The following is a 26343-nucleotide window of genomic DNA, read 5'->3' as shown; positions in this document are numbered from 1 at the left end:
AAGTTTTAAATGATTTATTTTACCCTCATTTTTGGACACCGCAAAAACCTGCCTCGGTGACCTCAGACCCAAAGGACAGTTTCTAGGCACAGCCAGGGCGTTGAGAGGTTCCAATCTGGTGACCTCCGCATTGCGTCTGTGCTTGTTGCACATGATGTGGTTCTGTTGGCTGCAATCTTCAAGTGTCATGCGGTTGGGATGAAAATCAGGACCTCCAAATCTGAGGCCACGGTCCTCTGTCAGAAAAGGGTTGGAGTGTGCTCTCTGGGCCCAAGAAGAGATCCTGCCCCAGGTGAAGGAGTTCAAGTATCTTGGGGTCTTGTTCACGAGTGATGGAAGAATGGGAGATCGATAGGCGGATCGGTGCAGTGCCTGCAGTAATGCGGACTCTTGTGTCGTTCTGAAGAAAGAGCTGAGCTGGAAGGCAAAGCTCTTGATTGGTGGTGAAATTCTGAGCTCCAGATGAGGTGTTTCGGTCATCTGGATAGGATGCTCCCTGGATGCCTCCCCCGGTGAGGTGTTCCAGGCACGTCCCAACACAGCTGGACGAAGTGGCTGGGGAGAGGCAAGTCTGGGCTTCCCTGCTAAAGCTGCTGCCCCCGTGACCCAACCTCAGATAATTGGAAGAAAATGGATGGACAAAAACCTGCCTATGAACAGGGGTGTGTACACTTTTTACATCCACTTTTACCTTTGTTCATAGTTTTATTGCATGTGTTGCATGTCTTAATAGAGGAAAATACATAGGTTAAACATATACAACTTTTTTTTCTTAATAGTATGAATAATTTTGGTGAAAGGTGCCCTGCCCCAAAAAAATATCTATGCATATGCCTGTTTGGTAGGATGACAGACTGTTGTGTGATGGGAAAAATAGAGCCACGGAACAACTCACAACTTGTAAATGATTCATACTATAGCTTGTATTCTTTACTAGGTTCAATGACCCCATAACACCAGAGAGGCCACTTTTGTATGATAAGGGTTAAAGATCCATCCACCCATTTCTGTACCGCTTATCCTCACTAGGGAGCTGCTGGAGGCTATCCCAGCTACCTTCGGGCCAGAGGTGGGGTACCCCCTCAACTGGTCGCCAGCCAATCGTAAGGCACATATAAACAAACAACCATTCACACTCACATTCGCACCTACGGGCAATTTGGAGTCATGCGACTGCCTGCCTAAGGTGTAGTCTGCTGTGGTGTAGCGCTTCCTCCTACTGTCTCAATCATAAGCCATAGATTGTAGTAGTCACATCCTCCCTCCTTTGACCTAGTTGTCAAACCCAAGAGGTGAAAACAATCAGTAACCAATATGGTAAGGGAACTGGACTTAAAAGATCTAACATTCGGTTCCGCTTTATTCATGTATAGAAGGAAGACATGAAAACAGACACCAAATCATGGAACTGATTTGGGCCACAGCATTTCACATCATTTGTTGAGTCTATCACTCACTGAACAGTCCATATTGTTTTTAGCTTGCCTACGTTGTAATCAAAATTCGCCAATCTAAGCAGTCGTAAGCTTAACGAAAACGGATGACGGGAAGGAGCACTTGAAGGTACCACGTAAAACACACCCTTCTACGTAACTGCAGTGAGCACCTCATCTCCTTACTTTGTTTTATTACGTTTCAATAACATTCAATACTCAGATTCAGTCCACACGTGTGATTCCCGTTTGACCTTAATGTACTATAACTGCTATTGTGGTTATTCAGGAAACAATGTAGAGTATGCAGGTTTCTGATTCCTAGATTGTTCTGAAAATAATTTCAGTTCCTCCATTTTTCAAATGGAGATAAGGGGTCAAGTCCAAGTAAAAACCTAATTTCCCCTCAATGTTATGTGAAGTCGCACTTTTAGTCTCTGTCATTTAGCAGGTAACACCGTCATTGGCTGCTCGAGTCCTGAATCACATCATTCTGTGGTAAACTGAGGAGCTCCTGGATCTTCTTCAAGTCCTGTTCCGTTCCCTCTGCCTGTGAGCCCACATTCAGGTCGCCTATCAACTCATCTGTCAGTTGAAGTCGTGCCGCCCTGATGAGTGCCAAGGACAAGAAGTCAAACAACAAGGCATTGTATAGACTGCCGGTCGTCTTTGTGACAGTTTTAGGATCCAACTCACCACTCTGCAACTTTTATCTCATAAATCTCCCTGCGCTCTCGGCGTCGCCTCTCTCGGGCACTTTCTCCTGCCAGCGAGTACATGCTGATGATCACAGCGCCCGTGGGAATCCTAAGAATGGAATTTATTTGTACTTTCAGTTGTAGACTTCTTGCTGCTCCATGCCTGTATTCTCCTACTGCACTCCCCCCCATGTCATGTAACACACACTGTTCATTTTACATTCACACCCAAAACGACCAAGTCATCAAATTTCAGGGTGAAAGAATGACACTTGGGTATTTATATCCGAAAAGAATGTAAGGGTTAATCGCTTGCTGGACATAAATATTACATGACCTCCTGATTCACAACTTGGTAGCAATTATACACACTATCAATAATTTCTCTATAAAAACAAATACGAGTTGACGTTCCCTTCAACCTCAACTACAGCATGTTTTGACAAAGGGGACAAATCTGACATATCTGTAGTGTGATGTGTAGCTTAACCTACTTTCACTTCTGCTCTGCCTGCACCTGCCACAGGCCGAGCTGAGTTGCACATGTCAAACTCTCCGGGTGGCTGGTCACTCGAGTACACATTAAAAGGGGAGTAGGTGGCAGCGATTAATGTGTGGCGCCAGTCGAACAAACAAGGTCCAGGTAAAAGGGAAGTACATGTTAAATCTGAATCACAGGTCTACTATCCAACATTATCAACAAGCACAAGGGTAAATTGGTACGTTGACTTACAAGTTCCCCAACTTGCAAGTTATTTTTAAATTATGAGCCATCACTCGGTCGATATTTTGCTCTGTGTTACAAGCAAAAAAATTGGACTCCGAGCGAACGCCAGACACTCAGCCACTAGATGGCAGCAGTGAACTTCACAACATTCAGCCAGCATCAGTTCAGTTCAGTTGCAGTGGTTATCTGCAGTGAAAGTATCGGGATCCATTGTCTTTTGGGCTCACTTTTTACATTTTTTTTCCCCCACAAGTTTTTTTTGCCAAATTCCCTTTTTTAAAAAAACATATATGTGTGTGTGTGTGTGTGTGTATATATATATAAAACAAGGGTCGAAAGAGAAGAAGCCGATGATGTCGACTGAATTAAAGTTGTAGAAAAACGAGCGAGGTGTGTGTGTAGTCAACTTGGCAAAGCAGTACGAGGATAGTACTTCTACAATACATACTATACTGAAGCAGAAGGAACTGAGGAATGCTATAACACCAGCCAAGGGTTTGAAAAGAATTTCTAAGCTATGGACTGCTGCCTATGAAAAGTTGGAGATGCTGTTGAAAGTGAGGAAATTGTGTCGCAAAACGCAAGAAACAGTGAAAGTTTTTTTTTTTTAGCCATTAAAGATAAACTGTTTTTCTTTACATTCTATTTTCAAGTCAATCTACCCTGTACGTTTAAAAACCTATATTCTTTGTGTTTTGACCTTTTCTCTAAATGCAAAGTGCTGTTTCCTTGTTAATCCCCCAAGATCCATTCATTTGAATGCAGGGAAAATACACATACATTTAGACATCAAATTGTTCCAAACCACAAAAATCCTACATGTGCGTGCTAAACGACAGGGAAAGATGAGGCAAATGAGTGCAAGTGAAGCATTAGTCCACATCAGACCATGTTTGAAGAAGAGGAGAGGCTGGAATAACATAGATGCTAGAAAGAAGAGGGCCAGCTGCTGCCTTGGCCGGCCTCTCCGCTCTATTAGCCAAGCTACAGCACTACTGCATGCACATGAGCGCCTCTGGCAGCCAGTAGGGCTGAGGACATGGGTTGGGGAGGGGGCATCTCAGCTGGGGCACAGAGGGCTGCTGGAAGGGGCCGCAGCTGGCTGCCAGAGTGCTCATTGCGCTCAAACTCTGTGTACATGCACAACAAACATGAGATAATAAACACAGAGTTAGTGGAGTTAGCCGTGGACAGATGTGAAAAGGACGACGGGCTGCTTACCCGAGCACTCCTCCGATGATGGTGCCTGCCACCAGGCCTCGCAGGCCCAGGTTCAGTCTGAAAAGTCCTCCAGTCACAGCTACACATGCATGGATGCGCACGCACAGAAATTTATTGTTGGCACGATAACACAATTGTATTTAAAAGTGAAGGATGTACGGAGACAACCCACAACATTATGATCACCTGCACAATCCAATGATCCATTCATTACAAGAGATGTATCAAATATTCAGCCTTTGCTGAAGATGATGTTCAGTTTGATTGACGATGCCAGGGCTATTAATTCAACAAGTTTGCCATGGTGGAGAACCTTATGTGTTCCTAAAGGCCTATCTTACTGGCGGAGAATTCGGCGAGACTGCCGAGGCTGATCAGTAGCAGCGACTCCAGAAAATATTGCTTGCGCTCTCATGAGGTAGATGTCTGGGAGATGTCTCCAGACAACGTGACAACCAATTCACACAGCCAATGCTTATATAGGCCTTGATACAGTACAATGTTTATATTCTTTTTAACGCACCGTAATTTCTCGTGTCTAATCCGCACCCATGTATATTCGCACCCCCAAAGTTGACATCAAAATTCTGGAAGACCCTTCTACCCATGTATAATGCATTTTTACAATGCATGATTTTGCATCTACCCAGATGATCAAAACATTAAGTATTATCCGTATTTTGTTTGTTTTTTCAAAGAATTATTCTGAAGTTAAGCACTTTATTTGAACACGTAATACTGTCTTTTTATTGACACGCTCTTATTTTGAAATACACAGCCCTACTTTTATTTAGTAAATGAGAAAACACACAGTTGTGCTCATATGTTTGATTACCCAGGCAGAATTTGTGAGATGGGTACAATTCTTTAACGAAAACATGAAGGACCAGGTGAAAAGACATTTAATTGTATTTTAATTTGATTCAAATTAAACTGTCAAGCATTTCAGAAAAGCATGATCATTAAACAAAACATAACCATAAAGCAATGAATGATGGCTGTTGTTCAGTCATCAGTCATATTTTAAAAAATAAATAAAATATTCCACAAATTCTGCCTGGGCATGTAAACTTATGAGCACACCTGTACGTATATGCAGTCATATGTATCCCTGTCATTTGGAATTAAAGTGTAGGCAAATTTTTTCATAACCTCTACGTGGCAGTGACTAGAATGAAAGTATAGCCGTTTTTCATAACCTCTCGGTGCCGGTGGCATATTAGAATGAAAGTGTAGACTTTTTCATAACCTCTAGGTGGCGGTGGCATAATAGAATGACGGCATACATTTATAAAATGTGAAAGTTTTAGTTCATTTTCCCCTATACCTATGTATAATGCGCACTATTGACTTTTGACATTTTTTGGGGAAAAAAATGCATATTATAAACAGGAAATTACAGTATATTATGTGAGTGTGTGTGTTGTGCATGCAGTTTTGTGACATTAAGCTACCGTATTTTCAGGACCATAAGGCGCACTTAAAAGTCTTAAATTTTCTCCAAAATGGACGGGGCGCCTTATAATGTGGCGCGCCTTATGTATATAGTCCCAACAACTATAAATGTTGTTGTGTGATGAGCGCTCCGCTTGACTTTTTTCTTTTAAGCATTTCCTGCCGACACGCTGCTTACACAGAAGAAAAGCGGACGTGGCTGAGGACAGGGGAAGGGTGCGTGAGGCAGGATGCTAAAGCCACGCCCCCAGTAGGTATATAGCGCAGGTTTTTTTAAATTTATTTATTAACCGCTTGACTGACTGACGGAGCATTTTCGGGGTGTGCATTGTGCAAAACAATGTCAGTTTGGCTAAGGACCCCCGAAAATGTCACCTACGAAGAGACACACTTACGAAGCACAGTTTAAACTGCAAGCTATCAGTTACGCGGAGGAACATGGGTATCGAGCAGCCGCGAGAGAATTCAAGATCAAAGAAATCCATAGTTCGCAAGTGGAGGAAGCACGAAAACGAGCTTCGCCAAGTCAAGAAGACGAAGCTGAGTTTCTGCGGGGAAAAAAAGAAAAGCAAAATGCAGAAACAAGACAAGGTTGCCGGAGTTGGAAGACCAACTCGAGCAATGGATTAATGAGCAAAGAACAGCCGGGAGAAGCGTCTCTACAGTCACCATTTGACTGAGTGCAATAACTCGGGGCTTGCCATCATTCCGGGAGGCTTGACGAACCGCTGGACAGCCGTGTAAACAGGGCGTTCAAAGTGAAGTGAGTGGCGTGGGAGCGACGAATGACAGATGGCGAACACAGCTTTCCTAAGACTAGGAGGCAGCGCCTGGGGAGTTATGCCACAATTTGTGAATGGATTGTGGATGCTGGGGCAACCGTGTCTGCTTGCACTGTTGTTCGAGCTTTCGCATGGCAACGAGGCTGACTCGAACCTGGCGTGTTTGATTTAGAACTTGCCCAGCTGTTCATTTCGGATACAGACGATGAGGACTTTGATGGATTTGTGGATGAGGATTGATTAAAAAAATGAGACTGCGCCTTTTAATACGGTGCGCCCTATGGTCGTGAAAATACGGGACATTGATTTTCTCTAGCCGGCACGTCTGGGTAGTACATCTGCTTGACAGTTCTGGGGACCGGGATTCAAGTCCCGGTCCCGCCTGTGTGGAGTTTGCATGTTCCCCCCGTGCCTGCATGGGTTTTGTCCGGGTACTCCGGTTTCTTCCCACATCCCAAAAACATGCGTGGTAGGTTGATTGAAGACTCTCAATGGCCCATTGGCGTGGATGTGAGTGCGGATGGTTGTTTGTTCCTATGTGCCCTGCGATTGGCTGGCGACCGGTTCAGGGTGTACCCCGCCACTCGCCCGAACTTAGCTGGGATAGGCTCCAGCAGCCCACGACCATAGTGAGGACAACAGCTCTTTATTTCAGACCCACGGGGATCCATATCACAGATTAAAGAAAAACTATTTAATAGAGAAACAAGAAGGGAAATTATAACAAGAATTTCCAATTTTTTTGGAAGCAAACAAATCCAAATCAAAAATAAGGGTCTGCCTTATTTTTCATGATTTCAGGCATTTAAAAAAACAACAATATTATCATTTATCGTGATAGTTTAGGCGAAAATATGTCTTAAATTTGTTTTTATTGCGACAGGCCTATGTTACGGTCAACATGAATAGCGAATGGGGGATTTAAAGGTCGAGTCAGAGCCCGACAAACAACTAAATGATCGAAGTGGCAGGGGATGACAAGTCACATCCCCAGTGGAGGTAGTCATTATGTATTTCATGCCATAATTGCCACTGGACTCAGATCCTCTTCTACCAAGGACCGTGTGTTAGCTGTAGGCCCATAAATCTCTCCCCATGCACTCTGAAAAAAAGTCACGTGCCGGTGTCCTCCCGAAACAGAGCCTATCCACTCTACATCACCAATCAAAGTCCCGTGGTGACCAGGAAGCGGAGAGGATGGCAGAACCGTGAAGTCTGGCTTTCCATTTGGCACATAGGTGGTGGGAGTCAAAACTAAGTGATTAAGCCTTTGGACTGAGGCAGAAAGAGCTTTTGGGCAGTGACACTACTCTGTTCTTGTGTCAACGTAACCTAAAACCACACAATCTGGAGGTTGGCCAGCATTTTATAATGGATTATTTTCAACCTTTGTGGTTCCAATGCACCAATGGCACAATTATATTGTTCAACCTATAGAATTGTCTTCGCTATAAGCCCCTGAGAGTAAACAACATGAAAGACCAGTGGGGTACTATAAGAATCCATGGACTCACCTCCAGCTGCGGCAAAATTGCTGAGGGTGTACTTGTCCCGGTAAACTGACAGGCCTGTGCTGACGGAACTGGAGACACAAATCGTATGGAGACACAAAATTAGTATAAACTGTACATGTTTCAGTCCTCTCATAATTTTCTATGATGATGTTGCCAAGTGGAAATGATGAAATGGAGGACTGGTGAATGCTGGTGTCTCAGACTGGAGTGTAACAATACAGAACTGAGCACAATGTGTCGGCTCCTCATTTGTTTAAGTCCCATAATTTTTAATGAAAATGTTTACATCATCTGTCAAGTCCAACATGGCTGCTCTAACAGGTTACATGAAACCTGATTGTAGTTTTCATCTTACTTGAACAAAGAAACAAATGCAGCAACTCTCCAGCTCCATCGAACTCCATATCTCACAAAACCTCGCACAGCTGCGTTGTGGGCCAAACGCTAATTTGACACAAAACACACAGAAAAGAAAAGAAATTAACAACCACCTGTCTTGTAATGGTCATCTGAAATACATATGGGATTAAGTAGTCATCCCCCGCTATATTGCGGTTCGGACTTTGTGGGCCCAGATACTCCTGGATTACAAACGTGAAGAAGTCTAATGTTTTTTTTCTTGCAGATTCCCTTCTACATTATGGCATCCACAAAGCCTACTGCCTATTATATTAGTAGACTTTTTGCAGTACACTACTGCGAGTGGCTGGCGGCCAGTTCAGGGTCGTACCCCACCTCTAAGCGGTACAGAAAATGGATGGATGGACTATAAATCATTGTCATCCTCACCGTACTGCACATTGGATTCATTACGTTCAGAATGAATTAGAGTAGCATATGTATACAGTAATTACACTTTATACCGTGAACCTCCGCATTTGCAATTTATTTTAATTGTCCGATATTCGCAAAAAAATAAGTAAATAAATTGCCTATTCACTGTATTTGTGCTCAGGCCAATGCAATAACAGTATTGGTTTGGTGCCATCTGGTGGAATAATGGTGTCAAGGACATGTGTTGAAATGAGTTGAGATATACACAAATTAGAGATCATTAATGCTTTACCACCATCTTGTGAATTCTACAGCCAATTAGCTGCAGATGTTTGCTATTTGCAGCAGAGCTTGCATAATTTTTCTAATAGGACCTAACTAGGTTAAAGTGGGCGGCACGGTACCGACTGGTTAACACGTCCACCTCACAGTTCTGAGGACCGGGGTTCAAATCCCGCCCCTGTCTATATGGAGTTTGCATGTTCTGCCCGTGCCTGCGTGGGTTTTCTCCGCGCACTCCAGTTTCCTCCCACATCCCAAAAACATGCATTAATTGAACACTCTAAATTGCCTGTAGGTGTGAATGTGAGTGCGAGTGGTTGTTGGTTTCTATGTGCCCTACGAGTGGCTGGCGACCAGTTCAGGGTGTACCCCGCCTCTCGCCCGAAGACAGCTGGGATAGGCTACAGCACGCCCGTGACCCTAGTGAGGATAAGCGGAACGGAAGATGAATGAATGAATGAATGAATAGGTTACAGTGTACTCGGTGAAAAGTAATACAATATATTCTTTACCAATTTGTTCATGAATATGTGTAAGAAGGTTATTTTGGGCTTAATGGTTATATTTAAAACAAAAGATATTTCATGATTGGTCTCCATTAATCGCAGATTTAAAAAATTTTACAAATCGTGAAAATTAATTCTTAGTGATTTGTCTTCCCTTCATATACAACACTATTAGCATCAATGCTACTTGCATACTGTGCTTTGCACCGTTCACTTACCACTGCTTCCACACGACTAGTGTAGAGTTCTGCCTGGCTCAGTTGGATGTACCTCTGCTTAGCATGGCGAGCCGCTGGCAGGCCTCCATAGATGAAGCCCGCTATGGAAGCCACAAGCCCACTTTTTATCACGTTGGTCACCTCCTCTGGGTAACTCTGGGTGGCGCTAAGAGACGACATATAGTTGGTCAGAGTCCAAAATCAAAGCAGCATAAAAAATGTTTGGTAATTATATGACTTACAGTTTCAGCTTCATTGTTCCACTCGTGATTCAAAACCACCAAAAATTCAGAAAACAGTGAACCCCGCTACTGTATATCGCGGTTCATTTCCCTCCACACAAAATCACCGATTTTGAAGCGATCAGTTTTGAATGGGTTTTCGGCATCAGCAACAGTATGTTATATTGAATGTGGTATTGGACAGGAAGCCAGGGCAGCACTGAGCTCCACTGGATTTAGATGCAGTGTTACTAAGAGGAAGAAGAGCAGGAAAGGAGGAAGAGGAGAAGATGGAAAAGGAAAAGGTAAAGAAGGAGAATCACAAGGAAAAGAAAAAGGAGAAGGTCTACTAAGGCACAAAGCAAAGAGAATATATACCTTTAAGTAATGTTGTACTGTGTGGTTTGGTTGAATACTTTGGTGTTTAAATACACAATTTTTAATTCTCTTTTGTTTTTATGTGATGCCTGTGTGTTAAAGCAGCAGTTTATAATTACCGAAACATCTATGCTAATTTCCGTTAGTTGGTCTGTGACGTCTCAGATTATGTCATCACTGAGCTAGTAAATTTTGTCATCATTATGGTTGGATAGAAGATTTTGGTGTTTAAAAATATAATGTTCAATTCTCTTGCGTTTTATGTGTCAGTTTTAGAATAAACTTTACTGGGAGTGATAAATAAACAGCTTGAAGCAAACATGCTTAGCCTTTTACCTGTAGAACTGTGAGAGTCTTCGTTTAAAATGGTTTTTATGCGGTCCACTTTATGTTGCGTTTTTTTTCCCTATCACAGGTAGGTCTGGAATGTATCAACCCACTATAAATGGGAGTTCAATGTATTCTTCTCAGTGCTTTAAGTGAGTGAGAAAAACTGTAAAATAAATAGGCAAAGATAATGGCACTAACTCTTTATGAAAGAGATCCATAATGCGGTCCCAGCCCCTGTCTGGGAATTCTGGCTTGCCAATGTTGTTTGGGATGGCGCTGGCAGTGATGGGGTGTGGAGGAACTGCACAGGTGGAGGAGGGAGACGAGGGCATCTGCGCAGGCTGGGCAGAAGCCATGTCAGCTGCATGGACCCTAGGGAGCAGGAGGCAGACGCAAGGAGGTCTGGCACTCTGGATCAGGCCCTGTACAGGCCCTGTGCTCAACGTGCCCCGAGGGGCTGAATCTGCCAGTCTTCTCCGAAGGGTGAAGCCTGTTGTGGGCCGCTCTGGATGCATCATGCTTCAGCTGGCGTCAGGCTGCGGCACAGAGGCACAAACACATGACTTAACAGTTAACAGTTGCCGCTGCGGATTCATCTTCAAAACAAACAGCCCTAAGGCAGAAGAAATCCTGGCACAGGCTGGGGAGGCTGTCCAAATAAGCAGATGTCAAGTGGTGCAAGCCCTTTAAAAACATGTAGGTTCTCAGCTATACTATCGCTCTATAGTCTCTACTTGGCCTGTCAGTTGACAGGGTCATTAATACATGTTTGATTTGTACAGTGTGAAGTGTGCGTGATTCCAGTTAAATATGGCATCAATCCAGCCTTTTTTGATATCATTTAATTCGCAGAGAGAGAAAAAAACTGATTCTTTAGTGCAATGGGGATCTAGAAAGGATTCACAAGTGTCAATAATGTTAATAAAGTAATGCTAGCATAATGGGGAATTAAAAAAAAAAGGTTCTCACTGGAGCTCAGGACAGAGCCCTGCCACAAATAGCTCAAATCTGGGAGTAATTCACGCCCACCCAAAAAGGTTTGTAATTGCTTATAGATGCCACAAGATGACACCCAACCATTTTTTCTATTAGACAAAAGTATGGCCTGACTAAATGAAGTTCCTGCCTGGAGTTCAACATAGATGCTCGGCACCAAGATGCCACCAGATAGCGCCAAAGAATTTTCTTATGAGAAGAATTTGGCCTGAACAGCAAATTCACAAGATTTTCACTTAATAACAGAGGATAACCCCCCCCCCCTCCCACACACACACACACACAAAAAAGAATACATCTATATTAAACGTTGTCGATCATACACGTTGCCTTAGGTTAGGGCGGGTGGACGGATTTATGATCCATATGTCCGTAACTTCATATTTAAGTGAAATCCTGGTTGCCGCTGTTGTACACAATCTTTGCTGCATATATTTGCTTGGTATCAGCTGGCACAAACTTGCATTCTGCGATTAGAAAACCACAAAAACGTGTTCTCAGACAATACGATATGGAAGCGGTTGGCAACACAGATATGCAGAGCAAGATACAACAGGCCCATTTTGAGGCCAAGGGCGACGCTAAACTAGGAAGGTCAAAGTCATCAGCGCATTCCATGAGTGTGGACAGCAAAAAAATCAAAAGATCAAGGACGCTGGTACATTATGCTCCATACAGTTGCATAAAATGTCGTACAATTATGAAAAGGGAACCGTAAGTCCCTTTCTCATGTAAAAACAAGTTTTTTTCCCAAATGTTGTGTACTGACAGCATATGCTTTGGCGTTGACAAAAAGTAAACCTCATGAAAACCGGTTGAGAAATGAGCAGAGTCAAAGTGTCAATGCATTGCATTCTATGGGAACAACGACCTCGACAATACGGTAGACATGTAGGAACGTCGGTTAGCTGGGCTGCTGCAGCGCGCTGGTGTATCTAGTCTTTAGCTGTATGGTTGGCACTTTTGCCATCCAATTATACATCACAATAATGTTTCGCTAATGTTCCCATAGCAGAGATGTCAAACTGGTGGCCCAGGGCCGAGATCCGCTCTTCCACATCATTTTATGTGGCCCGCGAAACCAAATCAAAATTGCTAGTTTTGTTCTAGTGTAATACCACTGAGATATTTGCAAGCATTTTTCGTTACTAATCCCACTTTGGAAAGAAATGTAATAGTTGAAAAACATGTTTTTACAGGCTTCTGATTTTACAACTGGTTACTCATCAATGTGTTGTGTATACTGTATGGAATTACGGTACATGAGGTAATGTTTTATTTATATAGGTGCACAGTTGTTTTTTGACTAGCTTGTTCAATAGAATTCTAGCGGGTGAGAAGATGCCTGAGGAATGGAGGAAAAGTGTGCTGGTGCCCATTTTTAAGAACAAGGGTGATGTGCAGAGCTGTGGGAACTATAGAGGAATATGGTTGATGAGCCACACAATGAAGTTATGGGAAAGAGGAGTGGAGGCTAGACTCGGGACAGAAGTGAGTGTTTGCGAGCAACAGTATGGTTTCATTCCTAGAAAGAGAACCACAGATGCATTTTTTTCCTTCAGGATGTTGATGGAAAAGTACAGAGAAGGTCGGAATGAGCTACATTGTGTCTTTGTAGCTCTAGAGAAAGCCTATGACAGAGTACCCAGAGAGGAACTCTCTGCGTGCGGAAGTCTGAAGTAGCAGAGAAGTATGTTAGAATAATACAGGACATGTACGAGGGCAGCAGAACAGTGGTGAGGTGTTCTGTAGGTGACAGACGAATTTAAGATGAAGGTGGGACTGCATCAGGGATCAGCCCTGTGCCCCTTCCTGTTTGCAGTGGTGATGGATAGGCTGACACATGAGGTTAGACTGGAATCCCCGTGGACCGTGATGTTTGCAGATGACATTGTGATCTACAGTGAAAGCAGGGAGCAGGTGGAGGAACAGTTAGAAAGATGGAGGCATGCACTGGAAAGCAGAGGAATGAAGATTAGCCGAAGTAAGACAGAATATATGTGCATGAATGAGAGTAGTGGTGGGGGAAGAGTGAGGCTACAGGGAGAAGCGATAGCAAGGGTGGAGGACTTTAAACACTTGGGGTCAACCGTCCAGAGCAATGGTGAGTGTGGTCAGGAATTGAAGAAACGGGTCCACGCAGGTTGGAACGGGTGGAGGAAGGTGTCAGGTGTGTTATGTGACAGAAGAGTCTCTGCTAGGATGAAGGGCAAAGTTCATAAAGCAGTGGTGAGGCCAGCCATGATGTACGGATTAGAGACAGTGGCACTGAAGAGACAACAGGAAGCAGAGCTGGAGGTGGCAGAAATGAAGATGTTGAGGTTCACTCTCGGAGTGACCGGGTTGGATAAAATTAGAAATGAGCTCATCAGAGGGACAGCCAAGGTTCGATGTTTTGGAGACAAAGTTAGAGAGAGCAGACTTCGATGGTTTGGACACATCCAGATGAGAAATAGTGAGTATATTGGTAGAAGGATGATGAGGATGGAGCGGGCAGGCAAGAGAACTAGAGGAAGACCAAAGAGAAGGTTGATGGATGACGTGAGGGAAGACATGATGGCAGTTGGTGTTCGAGAGGAAGATGCAGGAGATATGCTTCCATGGAGAAGGATGACGCGCTGTGGCGACCCCTAAAGGGACAAGCCGAAAGGAAAAGAAGAAGACTGTACTAACTGTACTAAGTACTAGCTATGCAGCATGCTGTACTGTGCAAAGTGTTATTACACGAGGAAATAAACTATTAACTATACAAGTGGAAATGCAGTGCAGTGAGATGATTTACCGTATATAAAGATTTGCGGTACTGCAAAAAAAAAAAAATTATATATATATATATATATATATATTAGTGCAACTGTATACAGATGTGCAAACAGTGTGTGAGCTGTACTTAAGTCAAAGACCATGCTCGTTTTCAGGTTAAGGTTTTATATTTAGCTACAATGTCAGTACAGCTAACTGCAACTGTCGCAAACTGTATTCTTGCACCCGTCTTTATTGATAGTCTATTCCTGCCGACCGATGTTTCGCCGGCTAGTGTTAGCCCCTAGCAGCTAATGTCTTGGTTATCTTAGAAAATGTAACATACCTCGAAAACGGAAATAATCCAGTCCCTTGTGGGGTAAAGATGGAAACGTCAGTGCTTAATTAGTCTTACTGCAATTTAACGTCCGTTCGCGAATTTGTTTCGTTGACAGCGTCCTCAGTTACTACCTGTCGACCTCTCAACTTTGTCGTCTTCTTCGGTTCCTTCTACTTCATCGTGCATTACCGACACCGACTGGACTGGAGACAACGCGCAGCTATCGATTCATAGAGAGGGGAAAGAAAAAATAAAATTGTGGCGGTGAGAGGGGAGGGTTTACTAAAATAATTCCCATCCAGAGGTGGCAAAAGTCGAAGTACGAATACTTGTGTAAAAATACATAAATAAATGAATAAAAAGACTGTTGTCAAAGAAGAAGTACTGATTCAACTCAAGTTAAAAAATAAATAAAAAATACAAGACTAAAATACAAGACTAAAATACAAACGTAGAAATTAATTTTTCGTGAGAAATGTATACAATACCAGTTTCGATAAATTGGCACAAAGGAAAAAGAATTTACAACAACAATTTGCATGTTATTGTTCACTAGTATTGGCTCAACATTTATGCTATCAAGTGTTCCCATAACTTTGCTAAAGTTGTGAACTGACAAACAAAAAATTTTAATTAAAATTAATTAATAACCACAACTGTTTTTCAGATTAGAGAATGTCTAATTTTGTGCTTTTCTTACATCAGATTTTCCATCATCGTCAATCTCTAGATTCTCCAACCACCCCCATCAATCTTGCTATTTGTTTAACAGAAAACCAAAATTAATCTTCAAACTGTATGAGTACTTGTAAAAAAAATATCTATCAGGTACCACAGTTTTATTGGCAGAAACAGTAACCCTGTTAAAAGCTTGGCTGTCCTATACTTAGACCAGACACATCATCACTGATTTTTGGTCAAGTAAACATATCTGTGGATCATCTTTAACACATTTACTAACGAAATACGAACTGCACAAAGTATAACACGAATACTACAACATATTCAACTTTATGCTTCCCTCCAGTGAGCTGTGGCTCCCCATGGGAATGAGAAGATTACTTCTCACAGAAAAATTACATCGGGTAAAAATCGCTTGAGCAATTTTACAAGTTTACATTCTATTGTTTTCCATTCACTCCAACTTGCACAGTGTCATTATCACAGTTCAGTCTTGCTGGGCTTCTGCATGATCCGACTGTAGTTGTTTTGTCTTTTGGGTTGGTAGGTGAGAAGCTGACTAAACTCTGTGAGGAGTCGTTCCCAGTAGCATGAAACATCTTGCATTTGTAGGTGCTCCCAGATGAACTCCATACCTCTATCAAGGGCAAACGAGAAGTAACAATGATGCCAGTAAATCCTGAGTGTTTTCTGTGCAATAATTGAAAGAATGGGTTTGAAGAATACAAAGTCAGAGATTTCAAACAATAGATTACCTAATGGCAATTTCTTGTGCGATGGCATCATTGTCTTTGACAAACTGCAGTAGTTCTCTGTGAACAAAACACATTTCCAACATGATTATATGTATATTAACGCACGAACCCCTGGTGGATATTTGTAATATTATTTGTAATCAGGTTGATTCCAAGGCAACTGGACATTAAACATATTTTAGCGGACCATTAGAGGACATTGTGCGCATCAAGTATGTGCCCCTTAGCGAATGACTTTTCCAAGATCAAATGAGATTAAGCAAACTGAGAGTCCAATCAATATGAGGAGATTGTGGTGTTGGTTAATGCTGCTCTTCCTGATTTAAACACACACACACACACACACACACACACACACACACACACACACACACACACACACACGCCATGAACCATGCCTTATACAGAAAAGCTCTCAGAATCCCTACAATTAAGAATCGTTAACTTGCTGGAAAGGGTCACAAAAGTATCTCTAGGAGTCTTGATGTTCTTCAGCCCATGGTAAAATGTCTCCAAAATGTAAAGTTCAGCAATGTAGCCACACTCCATAGGAGTGGCCTTCCTGTAAAAATGACTGGAAGAGCACATGCCGGAATGCTCAATGAGGTGAAGAAGAATCTTTGAGCATGTTTGTGAAAATATTTGTGTTCTTGTTGACATTGGCCTTTTACAAACATGACACAAACATGCAAAAAAGGACGGTACCTGACGTCAGAGAGATCCTGCTTCACCGGGATGTAGTGCACCCAGGGCTTGAGCTGTGTGTAGAAAAACTCTTGCCATTCGTCCCCCACGTGAAACACCAGTGAACCGCAAAGAAAGAGATGTTTGAAACGAAAACTGGCCGCCACTCCTCGGAAGTTGAATAAATATCTGGAGGCGGAAACGAAAAAACATGAGCCTTGCTGAGAGGCAGGGATTTACACTGACAATTCTGTCCATTTTCTAGAGACCTTTTCACTATAACGTCACATATACTTCCGGGTGGCAAAAGCTCAGTTTCTTTGTAAACAAACCCTTCTACGTACGTCAACTGACGCAAGCACAGGGAGAATAGGGAAATGCCACAAAGGACTGTGTGGCAGACACGCTAAGCAATATGCCACCTTGCTGCAAGCCCAAAATCTATTTGCAACAAACCACAGAAAACCATACCCGCTGCACTTTTCTGCAAAAAGTAAAAGCAGGCAGGAAATACAACGTACTTGTACTTGCAGTGGTCAACCAGCGAGATTTCTTTGGCTGGTGGTCTCCCAAGAGTGTCCTACAATGAATGTTCCAAGTTATGAAACATAAGCAACATAAACAAGCATGAAATTTTATTTTTATATTCAGGTAAGGGGAAAAACGAGGGGGGAAAAAATTAAAGATGAGACTGTGACCTTGTCAGACTTCCAGGCCTGGTTCTTTGTGTATTCTGCATTTACCAGCTCTGGCATGTCTCGAGAAAGGAGGATCAGAGGGTCACGCTCTGGACTTGTTCTACCAAGAGAAAAAAACAAGGGGAATGATGAGTTCATCACACTGTAATATTCTGGTTGAATAATAAAGTTGACCCTGGCTTATCATCTCATCTCAAATCAAATTTCCTTAACTCATCATGAGCATGAATGTCATTAATTTGGAGCTTTTTATAATTGTCAAAGTTTGAATTTGGTTTTGAGTTTCTCTAACCAACACGGGGTCAAAACCATACATACAGACTGAGAGGGTCAGATAAATACGTCAAATAAATCATCAAAAACCCCAAATGAATAAAGACAGTAATGCCCTTAAATTAGTGTATGCACTATAAATGTCTGTCTGACTCCAACCTTAGAACAACTGCAGACAGGTTGCACACATGAAAAATGAAAATGTAACTTGGTGTGGGCAATAACAAATAATCAGAAAGAAAAAATGTTACTACAATAATAAAAAAAAAATAACTGCCGTAATATCGAGTGTATAATGCGCACCCATGTATAATGTGCACCCGCAAAGTTGACCCCAAAATTTAGGAAAACCCTTCTACCCATGTACAATGGATTATTTTGCTCCTACCCATATGATCAAAATGAAGTATTTTTTCAAAGAATTATTCTGAAGTTAAGCACTTTATTTGTACATGTAATTTTTTTTTATTTACTTGCTCTTATTTTGAAATTCACAGCCTTACTTTTATTTAGTAAATGAGAAAACACACAGTTGTGCTGATTACCCAGGCAGAATTTGTAAGATGGTTACAATTATTTAAAGAAAACATGAAGGGCTAGGCGAAACATTTTATTTTAATGGGATTCAAATCAAACTGTCAAGCATTTCAGAAAAGCATCATCATTAAACAAAACATAACCATAAAGAAATGAATGATGGTTGTTCAGTCATATTTAAAAAATACATATATTTCACAAATTCTGGCAGGATATGTAAATTTATGAGCACAACTGTACATACAGTATATGCAGTCATACGTACGTAACCCCTGTCATATTGGAATGAAAGTGTAGGTTACACCTTTTTCATAACCTCAAGGTGGGGGCATATTAGAATGAAAGTGTACACATTTCTCATAACCTCTAGGAGGCGGTGAGATTGGAATGAAAGTGTACAGCTTTTTCATAACCTCTAGATGGCGGCATACATTTATAAAATGTGAAAAAAAAAAATCCCATATACCTATGTATAATGGGTACTATTGACTTGACAATTTTTTTGGGGGAAAAGTCCGCATTATACACGAGAAATTATGGTACTAACCTTGATCCTCTGAAGAATACTTTGGACTCTTTCTTCTGCCATGGCCATTGAGCTGCAGACCTAAAACACATTTTTACTGTTATATACAGTGGTGCCTTGAGATACGAGTGACCAGACTTAAGAATTTCTCGAGATACGAGCTGTCATAAAATTTGTTGCTTTTACTTGCATAGAAAAAAATTCAGATAAAAGCACTGTATGGTTGCAGCGAACACAACTCGTTTCACAACAAGCAGCATTTTGCCAGATAGAAGACACGCAAACATTATTGGTCATTTCTGAATTTGAAGTTAGTTCATTCTGTGTTGTGACATAATCCCTAACATCGCTCCGTCACTTAATACATTTAACGTTACCATCCGTAAACTAATTAAATAATGATATGCACGTTTCCTAATTAATACAAGATGTACTAGCGGATCAGCTCTTGTCGCCGATGTTACGTCTACTTCGCGGTTCCGCTGGGACCGCAACCAGAGACACGACCCGCAGCACCTCATTGCCAAAAAACAAAAGACCTGTGCAACAAATACGACACTGGCTGATCCGATGAGAATTTTTTTTGCTTTAACGCAAGAATAGCAATAGAGGATGTCCGCTCCAGAGGTGGGTAGAGTAGCCAAATATTGTACTCAAGAGTACTGTTACTTTACAATAATGTGACTCAGGTAAAAGTAAAAAGCAAAAAATTACTTGAGAGCAAAAAGTACGCAGTGAAATAATTACTCATGTCCTGAGTTAATAGCACAAACAATAATAAAAAAAATAATAATAATAAAACAATTTGCAATTTACTGCGCGGTGTTTTCTCAAGTTATAAATGAGCTGCAACATCCACGTTTGCGCAGACAAATACTACAATACATGAAAGCTGTTGTTTTTGTTAATCTAAATGTAAACAAGAGTAGCAAGCCGTTGCCTTCATGGTAACGACGACCTTCCCAAAAAGTGGCCATTTAGGCACGACGCTCAGCCGAACTGGCTTATCTCGTGTTAATACCTATGCCCGGGAAGCCCAATAGAAGACGACGTGTGAGGTCATGTGACTTTGATTGGTGAACTAGACTTAAACGTCACTAGCACTTAAATTAGATTGGGGCAAACAGCGCCCAATGCGGAAGTCGAAGTCTCACGCAGGAAATAGTTAATCAATAAGCAATAATTGATAAAAGTAGTGATCAACATTGAGATCATTGTAACAGAGTAAAATGTACCGTTACTTCTTAGCAGCAGGAGCGGCGGAAGTGTTTTTTCTGGTCTCAACTCCTGTGACTTTTCCAAAGCAGGTCCAGAGAGCCTATGGCGACGGCAGGCGCACCCCCCAAATGAAAAACGCATCGGATCTATACGATTCACGTAAATGGTCTATTTTGAGTTCAAAACGGCGAATTTCACCGAAAGGCGACTGATTTGCGTGTATGAGATAGAGAACAATTAAAAAAAAAAGAAAACATCTTATTTCCACTCCCAGTTGAAGTGTACTGTCAAACATAAAAGAGAATTAGACATTGTGTATTTAAAACAACCACATAGTTAACACTTAATAAAGTCTATTTGGCCTAATGCAAACAAACATTGAAAAAAGCCATAGATGGGCTAACGAATAGCATCAGTGTCAGAGTTTTACATTCCCTTAAGCCAGGAGTGTCAAACTCATTTGTGTCGTGGGCCACATTGTAGTTATGGTTTCTCTCAGAGGGCCGTTAATGTTTTAAAATCATATAAATATTGAATCACCTTATATTATTAATAGGCTTTACACGATCAGAATTTTTCGGTTAAAAAAAAGTTTAAAAAAAAAAACGATAACCGATCACCGATCCGAGCAATGTGTCTATTTACATGACTTGTTAATTTATTGTATATACTTGTGTACTGTATATTGTATCCATCCATTTTCTGTACATCCTATCCTCACAAGGGTTGTGGGCGCGCTGGATGTTCCAGCTCAAATTATTCTCTAGCATTTTAGACAAAAGTTAAAACACCAACGACCTCAAGGGGGCATTTAAGGATTGGCCACTGACATAAGTTTAGGTCAAATCAACATTACATGTCAGAAATAATGGGTGCTAACTTACTGTAATTAAATTACTTTATTGCAATTAAATTACTTTCATAAATACTGTTAATGGCATGCTTAATCTAACTTTCTCAGTGTCCCAGCTCTTTGGACGTTGTGTTGTCCAGAGTACAAATCCGTTTTGACTCCCTCCACACTGCGTTGCTTGAACGCGGCATGTTCCTCTTCGTGTACATTCTTCAGGTGCTCGATCAAATTTGTTGTGTTGAGGCATTTAGATGACATTCCCCACGACGTACTTAAATTGTGCACAGACTGCAAATGTATGCGTTGTTTGTCTGAGACACGCAAAATAGTCCCACACCGACGACGTCTTTTCACAGACAAGATTGAAAAAACTTTATTGGCCGTCAGATAGTTACAGTACGGCGCAAAAAGACACGTAACAAGGCTAAAAATAAACTAGCTTTTGGATTCATACATGACGAAGACGCAGAGTTAAATGTCTTGTGCGGAGCCGATCGATGACGTCATTGATCGGATCGGTGACTTATGACATGAAAGCTGATCAGCCTAAAATGCTAATTATCGGCCGATACCGATAACACCGATAAGATCGGCGTAAAGTCTATTACATAGAAAACAAATTGATAGATGAATAGTTGGGAAATCGAAATTCAAGGGTAATACTTTGTAACTATTGTTTAAGTTACTGTATTGTAAAAAGAGGTTCGGTAATCAAAACATGTATTTTTTTATATTTATTCCATATGACAATTTATTTTTGACAAATTGAACTCGTATCTCAAGGCGTAATTGAACTTTACTTGAAATTGTGTGGATATGTCCACAAGCTACACAAAGAATATCCTCAAGCCTTACTTTTTGAGATCGTGCCTCATCAGATCCCACCTTCCGAGTCCGGTGGGATATATGGGCCAGACAGCAGGGCCCCCCTCCCAAAACGTCCACGCTGGGTACATGATGTCCTTGTAGTCTGAAGTCTATATGTCACACACACACACAGAAAAATGTGCTCCCATCAATCTAAAAGGAGCGTAAATTGTAAAATGTTGCAACATTTTCAAAAGGTGGAAGGAAACTTTCTATGGAAACTGACATGAATTTATGGGAATAAACCAGGAATCTACAAAACTGAAGGTTGGCTCTTAGTAAGATAAAAATATATTTTAGCATAATCCTAACTCAACAACCAGACTTCATGCAAATCCAGTTTTACCTTGACTTATGAGTGCCACAGTTTGAGTTTTTTTTTTGTTTTTTTGTTTGTTACAAGCCATCAAGTCATTGATTTTTTAAATAATTTTTGGTTTTTTTTCTTGTGCTCTGAAATTTGACTTACAAGCGGGCTTCAGATACATCCAACCATCCATTTTCTGAGCCGCTTTTCCTAACTAGGGTCGCGGGCGTGCTGGAGCCTATCCCAGCTGTTATCGGGCAGGAGGCGGGGTACACCCTGAACTGGTTACCAGCCAATCACAGGGCACATAGAAACAAACAACCATTCGCACTCACAGTCATGCCTACGGGCAATTTAGAGTCTCCAATTAATGCATGTTTTTGGGATGTGGGAGGAAACCGGACTGCCCGGAGAAAACCCACGCAGACACGGGGAGAACATGCAAACTCCACACAAGCGGGGCCGGGGATTGAACCCGGGTCCTCAGAACTGTGAGGCTGACCCTCTAACCAGTCGGCACCGTGCCGCCGCTTCAGATACAGTGCAGTGAAAAAGTATTGGCCCCATCAAATTCTTATACAGTCCCCTCCAAAAGTATTCGAACGGCAAGGTCAATTGCTTTGTTTTTGTTGTATACTGAAGACATTTTGGTTTCAGATCAAATGATGAATATGAGACAAAAGTTCAGAATTGCAGCTTCTTCTCCAAATTCATCTTTTGATCGGAAACCCAAACGTCTTCAGTATACAACAAAAACAAAGGAATTGACCTGTCCGTTCCAATACCTTTGGTGGGTACTGTATTTTTGCATAGTTTCCCCACTTTGTTTAACATCATCAGACAAATGTAAATAGACAAATATAACCCAAGTGAACATAAAATGCTGTTTTTAAATGGTGATTTCATTTATTAAGAAAAAAAACAACTATTTAGTTACCCGGCCCTGTGTTAAAAAGTAATCACCCCCCCTTGTTAAATCCTGAATTAATTGTGGCTAATCACACTTTTTGGTTAATTTTCACCGATCACAACCCAAGCCTGTTTACCTCCAGACCTGTTCAATCAACAAGTGACTTAAACAGAATCAATCGGTCCCGACAAAATCAAGTCGGACAAAAGATATAAAAAAGCTGCAACAAAATGACACAATCCAAAGAAATTCCAGAACAGTTGAGAAATAAATTATTACTATCAGTCTAGAGAGATTACAAAAGCCCTTTCTAAAGCTTTAGGATTCCAGCGAACCATAGGGAGAGCCATTATACTCAGATGGAACAGTGGTGAAGCTTCCCAGGATTTGCCGACCTACAAAGATTACCCCAAGAGAACAGCAATGACTCATCCAGGAGGTCACAAAGGAACTCAGGACAACTTCTAAAGAACTGCGGGCCTCCCTTGCCTCAGTTAAGGTCAGTGTTCATGACAACAATGAGGAAGAGACTGGGCAAAAATGGCATTGATGGCAGAGTTCCAAGGCAAAAACCACTGCTGACCAAAAAGAACAAAGGCTCATCTTACTTTTGCCAACAAAAAAAAAAAAAAAACTGAATGATTCCCAAGACTTGGGAGAATATTATATGGACTGACGAGATGAAAATTGAGCTTTTTGGAAGGTGTGTCTCTCGTTACATCTGGTGTAAATGTAGCACAGCATTTCAGAAAAAGAACATCATACCAACAGTCAAACATGGTGGTGGTAGTGCGATGGTCTTGGGCTGCTTTTCTCCTTCAGGACCTGGACAAGTTGCTGTGATTGATTGAACCATGAATTCTGCTCTTTACCAGAAAATCCTGAACGAGAATGTTCAGCCATCAGTTTGTGACCTCATGCTGAAGCGCACTTGGGTTCTGCAGCAGGATAACGATCCGAAACACACCACCAAGTTAAATTCTGAATCGCTTAAAAAACTAAATTGAAGCTTTTGGATTGGCCTAGTCAAAGTCCAGACTTGAATCCGATCGAAATGCAATGGCATGACCTTAAAAAGACTGTTCATGCTCGAAAACCCTCCATTTTCAAACAATTCTGCAAGGAAGAGTGGGCCAAAATATCTCCACAGATGTGAAAGACTCAATGCCAGTTAAAGAAAACGCTTGATTTCAGTTGCTGCTGAGGATGGCCCACCCAGTTATTAGGTTTAGGGGCCCATTACCTTTTCCACACACGAATAGTTTTAATTTATTTTTTTCCCCCCTAAATAAATGAAATCCCCATTGAAAACAGCCTTTTAAGTTCACTTAGGTTATATTTGTCTGATATTTATATTTGTTTGATGATTTTAAACAATAAAGTGAGGAAACTAAGCAAAAATCTAAGAATTTGAGAAGGGGGTCAATACTTTTTCACAGCACTATAACTATATGGTGTTGTAGAGTTTCCATTTCACTGTTGTGACCTCTCAGCCACAGTAGATAACACTGCCGCTCAAGTGAGAGTTAGAGCGTCTGCCTCACAGTTCTGAGGACCGGGGTTCAATCCCCGACCCCGCCAGTGTGGGCAAAGTAGGGCTGGGGGGGGGCCACATTTAAACTCCGTTCTTTAATCGGGCCCACCGACTATTTACATTGTAAAGCGTCCTCAAATATTTGTTACATTGATTTAGCTGTTTTTTCCCCTAAAATAGATTTGTTAAATGTTATTATTATTTTTTGTTCATTTAACTAATTAAATCCATGCAAGTCAACTTCTGACCAAAAAAACCAAGGCTTGAAAATGATACCTTTCCCTTAAATTACCCTCAATTCCCAGTTGATTTCCATAATTCCTTTGGAGAGTTTCCAAATTGGAATTTCTCAATGAAATTTACCGGAAACCCCTTTGCAACCCTAGTTAATGCTCACACTAACCTTACTGAAAGAGAAAACAGGCAAGGGTGGCTGCACCCAGTTGGGCACTTGAGGATAATCCCTGACGTTTACCACCATCTCCAAATCAGGTAACTTGTCAATTACCTCTAATATGAAATGCTCAACCCCGCTGCACCTAAAGACAAGAAAGGAAATGAAACCGGGAAAAAAAACAACAACACAATTGCGGATTTGCCTGGATGCCAGTTACTGGGCAGAACTGACCTGGCTGGGAACATGCAGTTACGCTCCCTGTATAATTTATGTCCAATGAGCTGGTAGTGGGTGCCAACCCCTCTTTGAACTGTCGAAACCATGACATCCTCCGAAATTCCTCCATGAAAGGGACCCAAGTCTTGTTGCAGGACCCTAATGAAGGAATAATATTTAGTCCATGCTTTGAGAGTGAAATCCCATCAGATTTGTGAAAGTAACATTATATAATCATAAAGTCTAATGCATATCATTATTTAAATAGTTGATTATCACACTTACTGAAGATGGCAACTGCAGTTGGCAGTGTTACATCGACTATATACTTTAACAGCCTCGGATATCGTGTCCCTTATCGCCCGTTTGTCTGGAACAAGAGAGAAAAGCATGATTATCGGACAACTATACCATATACAATTATCCAATTCCACTTAGTTGGCCCGCCAAATGTTTGTTTATTTACTATAAATAATGTATTTGTGTTGATTCCAGCTGAAGAAAAAACTGCCTCAAAGCATGATGCTGCTACCACCTTGCTTCACTGCAGGTATAGTGTTGTTTTGCTGACGAGCTCACAGCAGTATTGTGTTTGCCAAACGTACCTTTTGGAATTATGGCCAAAATATTCAACCTTGACTTCATCTGAACACAACTTACTTGTGTTTGGGACATTGACTTTCGTTTTGAAAAGCAGTGCAGCAACGTACCGCAACTGGACTGTAACGTCTTCAAACTCAACCCGCCTGTAAACCGCGTCGCCAAGATTAATAAAACGAATAGTAGAAAATAGAACATTCAATAGCTCCCGTGGACTTGGACGACGTGGCAAATGGCACGCGCGTGTAAGCGTAAACGTGGTTGTTTTAGTTTATTTTAGATGGATTAGTTTTCGAAGCTCGATAGTTAGCTCTCGAGCTAATGAACGACAAAAGCCACCACAAAAATGAACACGGTAGCGAAGACGAACAGGTTTCAAATAGCTTAAAGTAAACACACAGAAAGGAAGACACAATACAGCACCTGCTTGACAAAGCGAGAACAAAATGCACAGTTGCAACACAAAGGCAAAGACCCACAGACAGCGGCGCTCCATTTTTCCTCAATCTTCAAGTTTTGTCTATATGTAAAGATGAGAAAGGGCGCGTGTTGTTCTGGAATTGACTACTTCTCCCTGAGAGCTGTAATTACGGTAATGCGCAACACAAAACCTAGCCTACCGTAAAGTCGGAATGACGGGCTCACACGGGTTTCATAGAAAAATATGACC

At 41.6% G+C, this 26343-nt stretch overlaps 2 protein-coding genes across 4 annotated transcripts; both read right to left on the bottom strand.

The window, feature by feature from the left end:
* Positions 1 to 704: 704 nt before the first annotated feature.
* On the bottom strand, positions 705 to 14770 carry timmdc1 (translocase of inner mitochondrial membrane domain containing 1). The gene is made up of 8 exons (XM_061683577.1): positions 14624 to 14770; positions 10738 to 11075; positions 9611 to 9776; positions 8186 to 8274; positions 7831 to 7898; positions 4080 to 4158; positions 2130 to 2240; positions 705 to 2041 (listed from the first exon to the last, which is right to left on the bottom strand). Exons 2-8 carry the CDS (start codon positions 11055 to 11057, stop codon positions 1894 to 1896), a joined length of 981 nt encoding a protein of 326 aa, XP_061539561.1. The 5' UTR covers positions 11058 to 11075; positions 14624 to 14770; the 3' UTR covers positions 705 to 1893.
* A 665-nt stretch (positions 14771 to 15435) lies between these two features.
* Positions 15436 to 26218, bottom strand: poglut1 (protein O-glucosyltransferase 1). Of its 3 annotated transcripts, none has more exons than XM_061692058.1 (11): positions 26097 to 26218; positions 25359 to 25443; positions 25089 to 25232; positions 24864 to 24999; positions 21698 to 21819; positions 18793 to 18852; positions 17436 to 17535; positions 17259 to 17317; positions 16759 to 16926; positions 16054 to 16110; positions 15436 to 15935 (listed from the first exon to the last, which is right to left on the bottom strand). In XM_061692058.1, the coding sequence occupies exons 1-11, from the start codon at positions 26167 to 26169 to the stop codon at positions 15779 to 15781; spliced, it is 1161 nt and encodes a 386-aa protein (XP_061548042.1). In that variant the 5' UTR covers positions 26170 to 26218; the 3' UTR covers positions 15436 to 15778. The 3 variants fall into 3 exon arrangements, with proteins under 3 accessions (XP_061548042.1, XP_061547879.1, XP_061547961.1); XM_061691895.1 differs by lacking the exon at positions 26097 to 26218 and adding an exon at positions 25679 to 26087; XM_061691977.1 differs by lacking the exon at positions 26097 to 26218 and adding an exon at positions 25679 to 26087 and having other exon boundaries at positions 24969 to 24999.
* Positions 26219 to 26343: the final 125 nt, after the last annotated feature.

Source organism: Phycodurus eques, chromosome 1, assembly GCF_024500275.1.
Source record: "Phycodurus eques isolate BA_2022a chromosome 1, UOR_Pequ_1.1, whole genome shotgun sequence".
Lineage (NCBI taxonomy): Eukaryota > Metazoa > Chordata > Actinopteri > Syngnathiformes > Syngnathidae > Phycodurus > Phycodurus eques.
The sequence above is the reverse complement of the archived record's forward strand: the minus strand, read 5'-3'. Positions and strand labels throughout refer to the sequence as shown.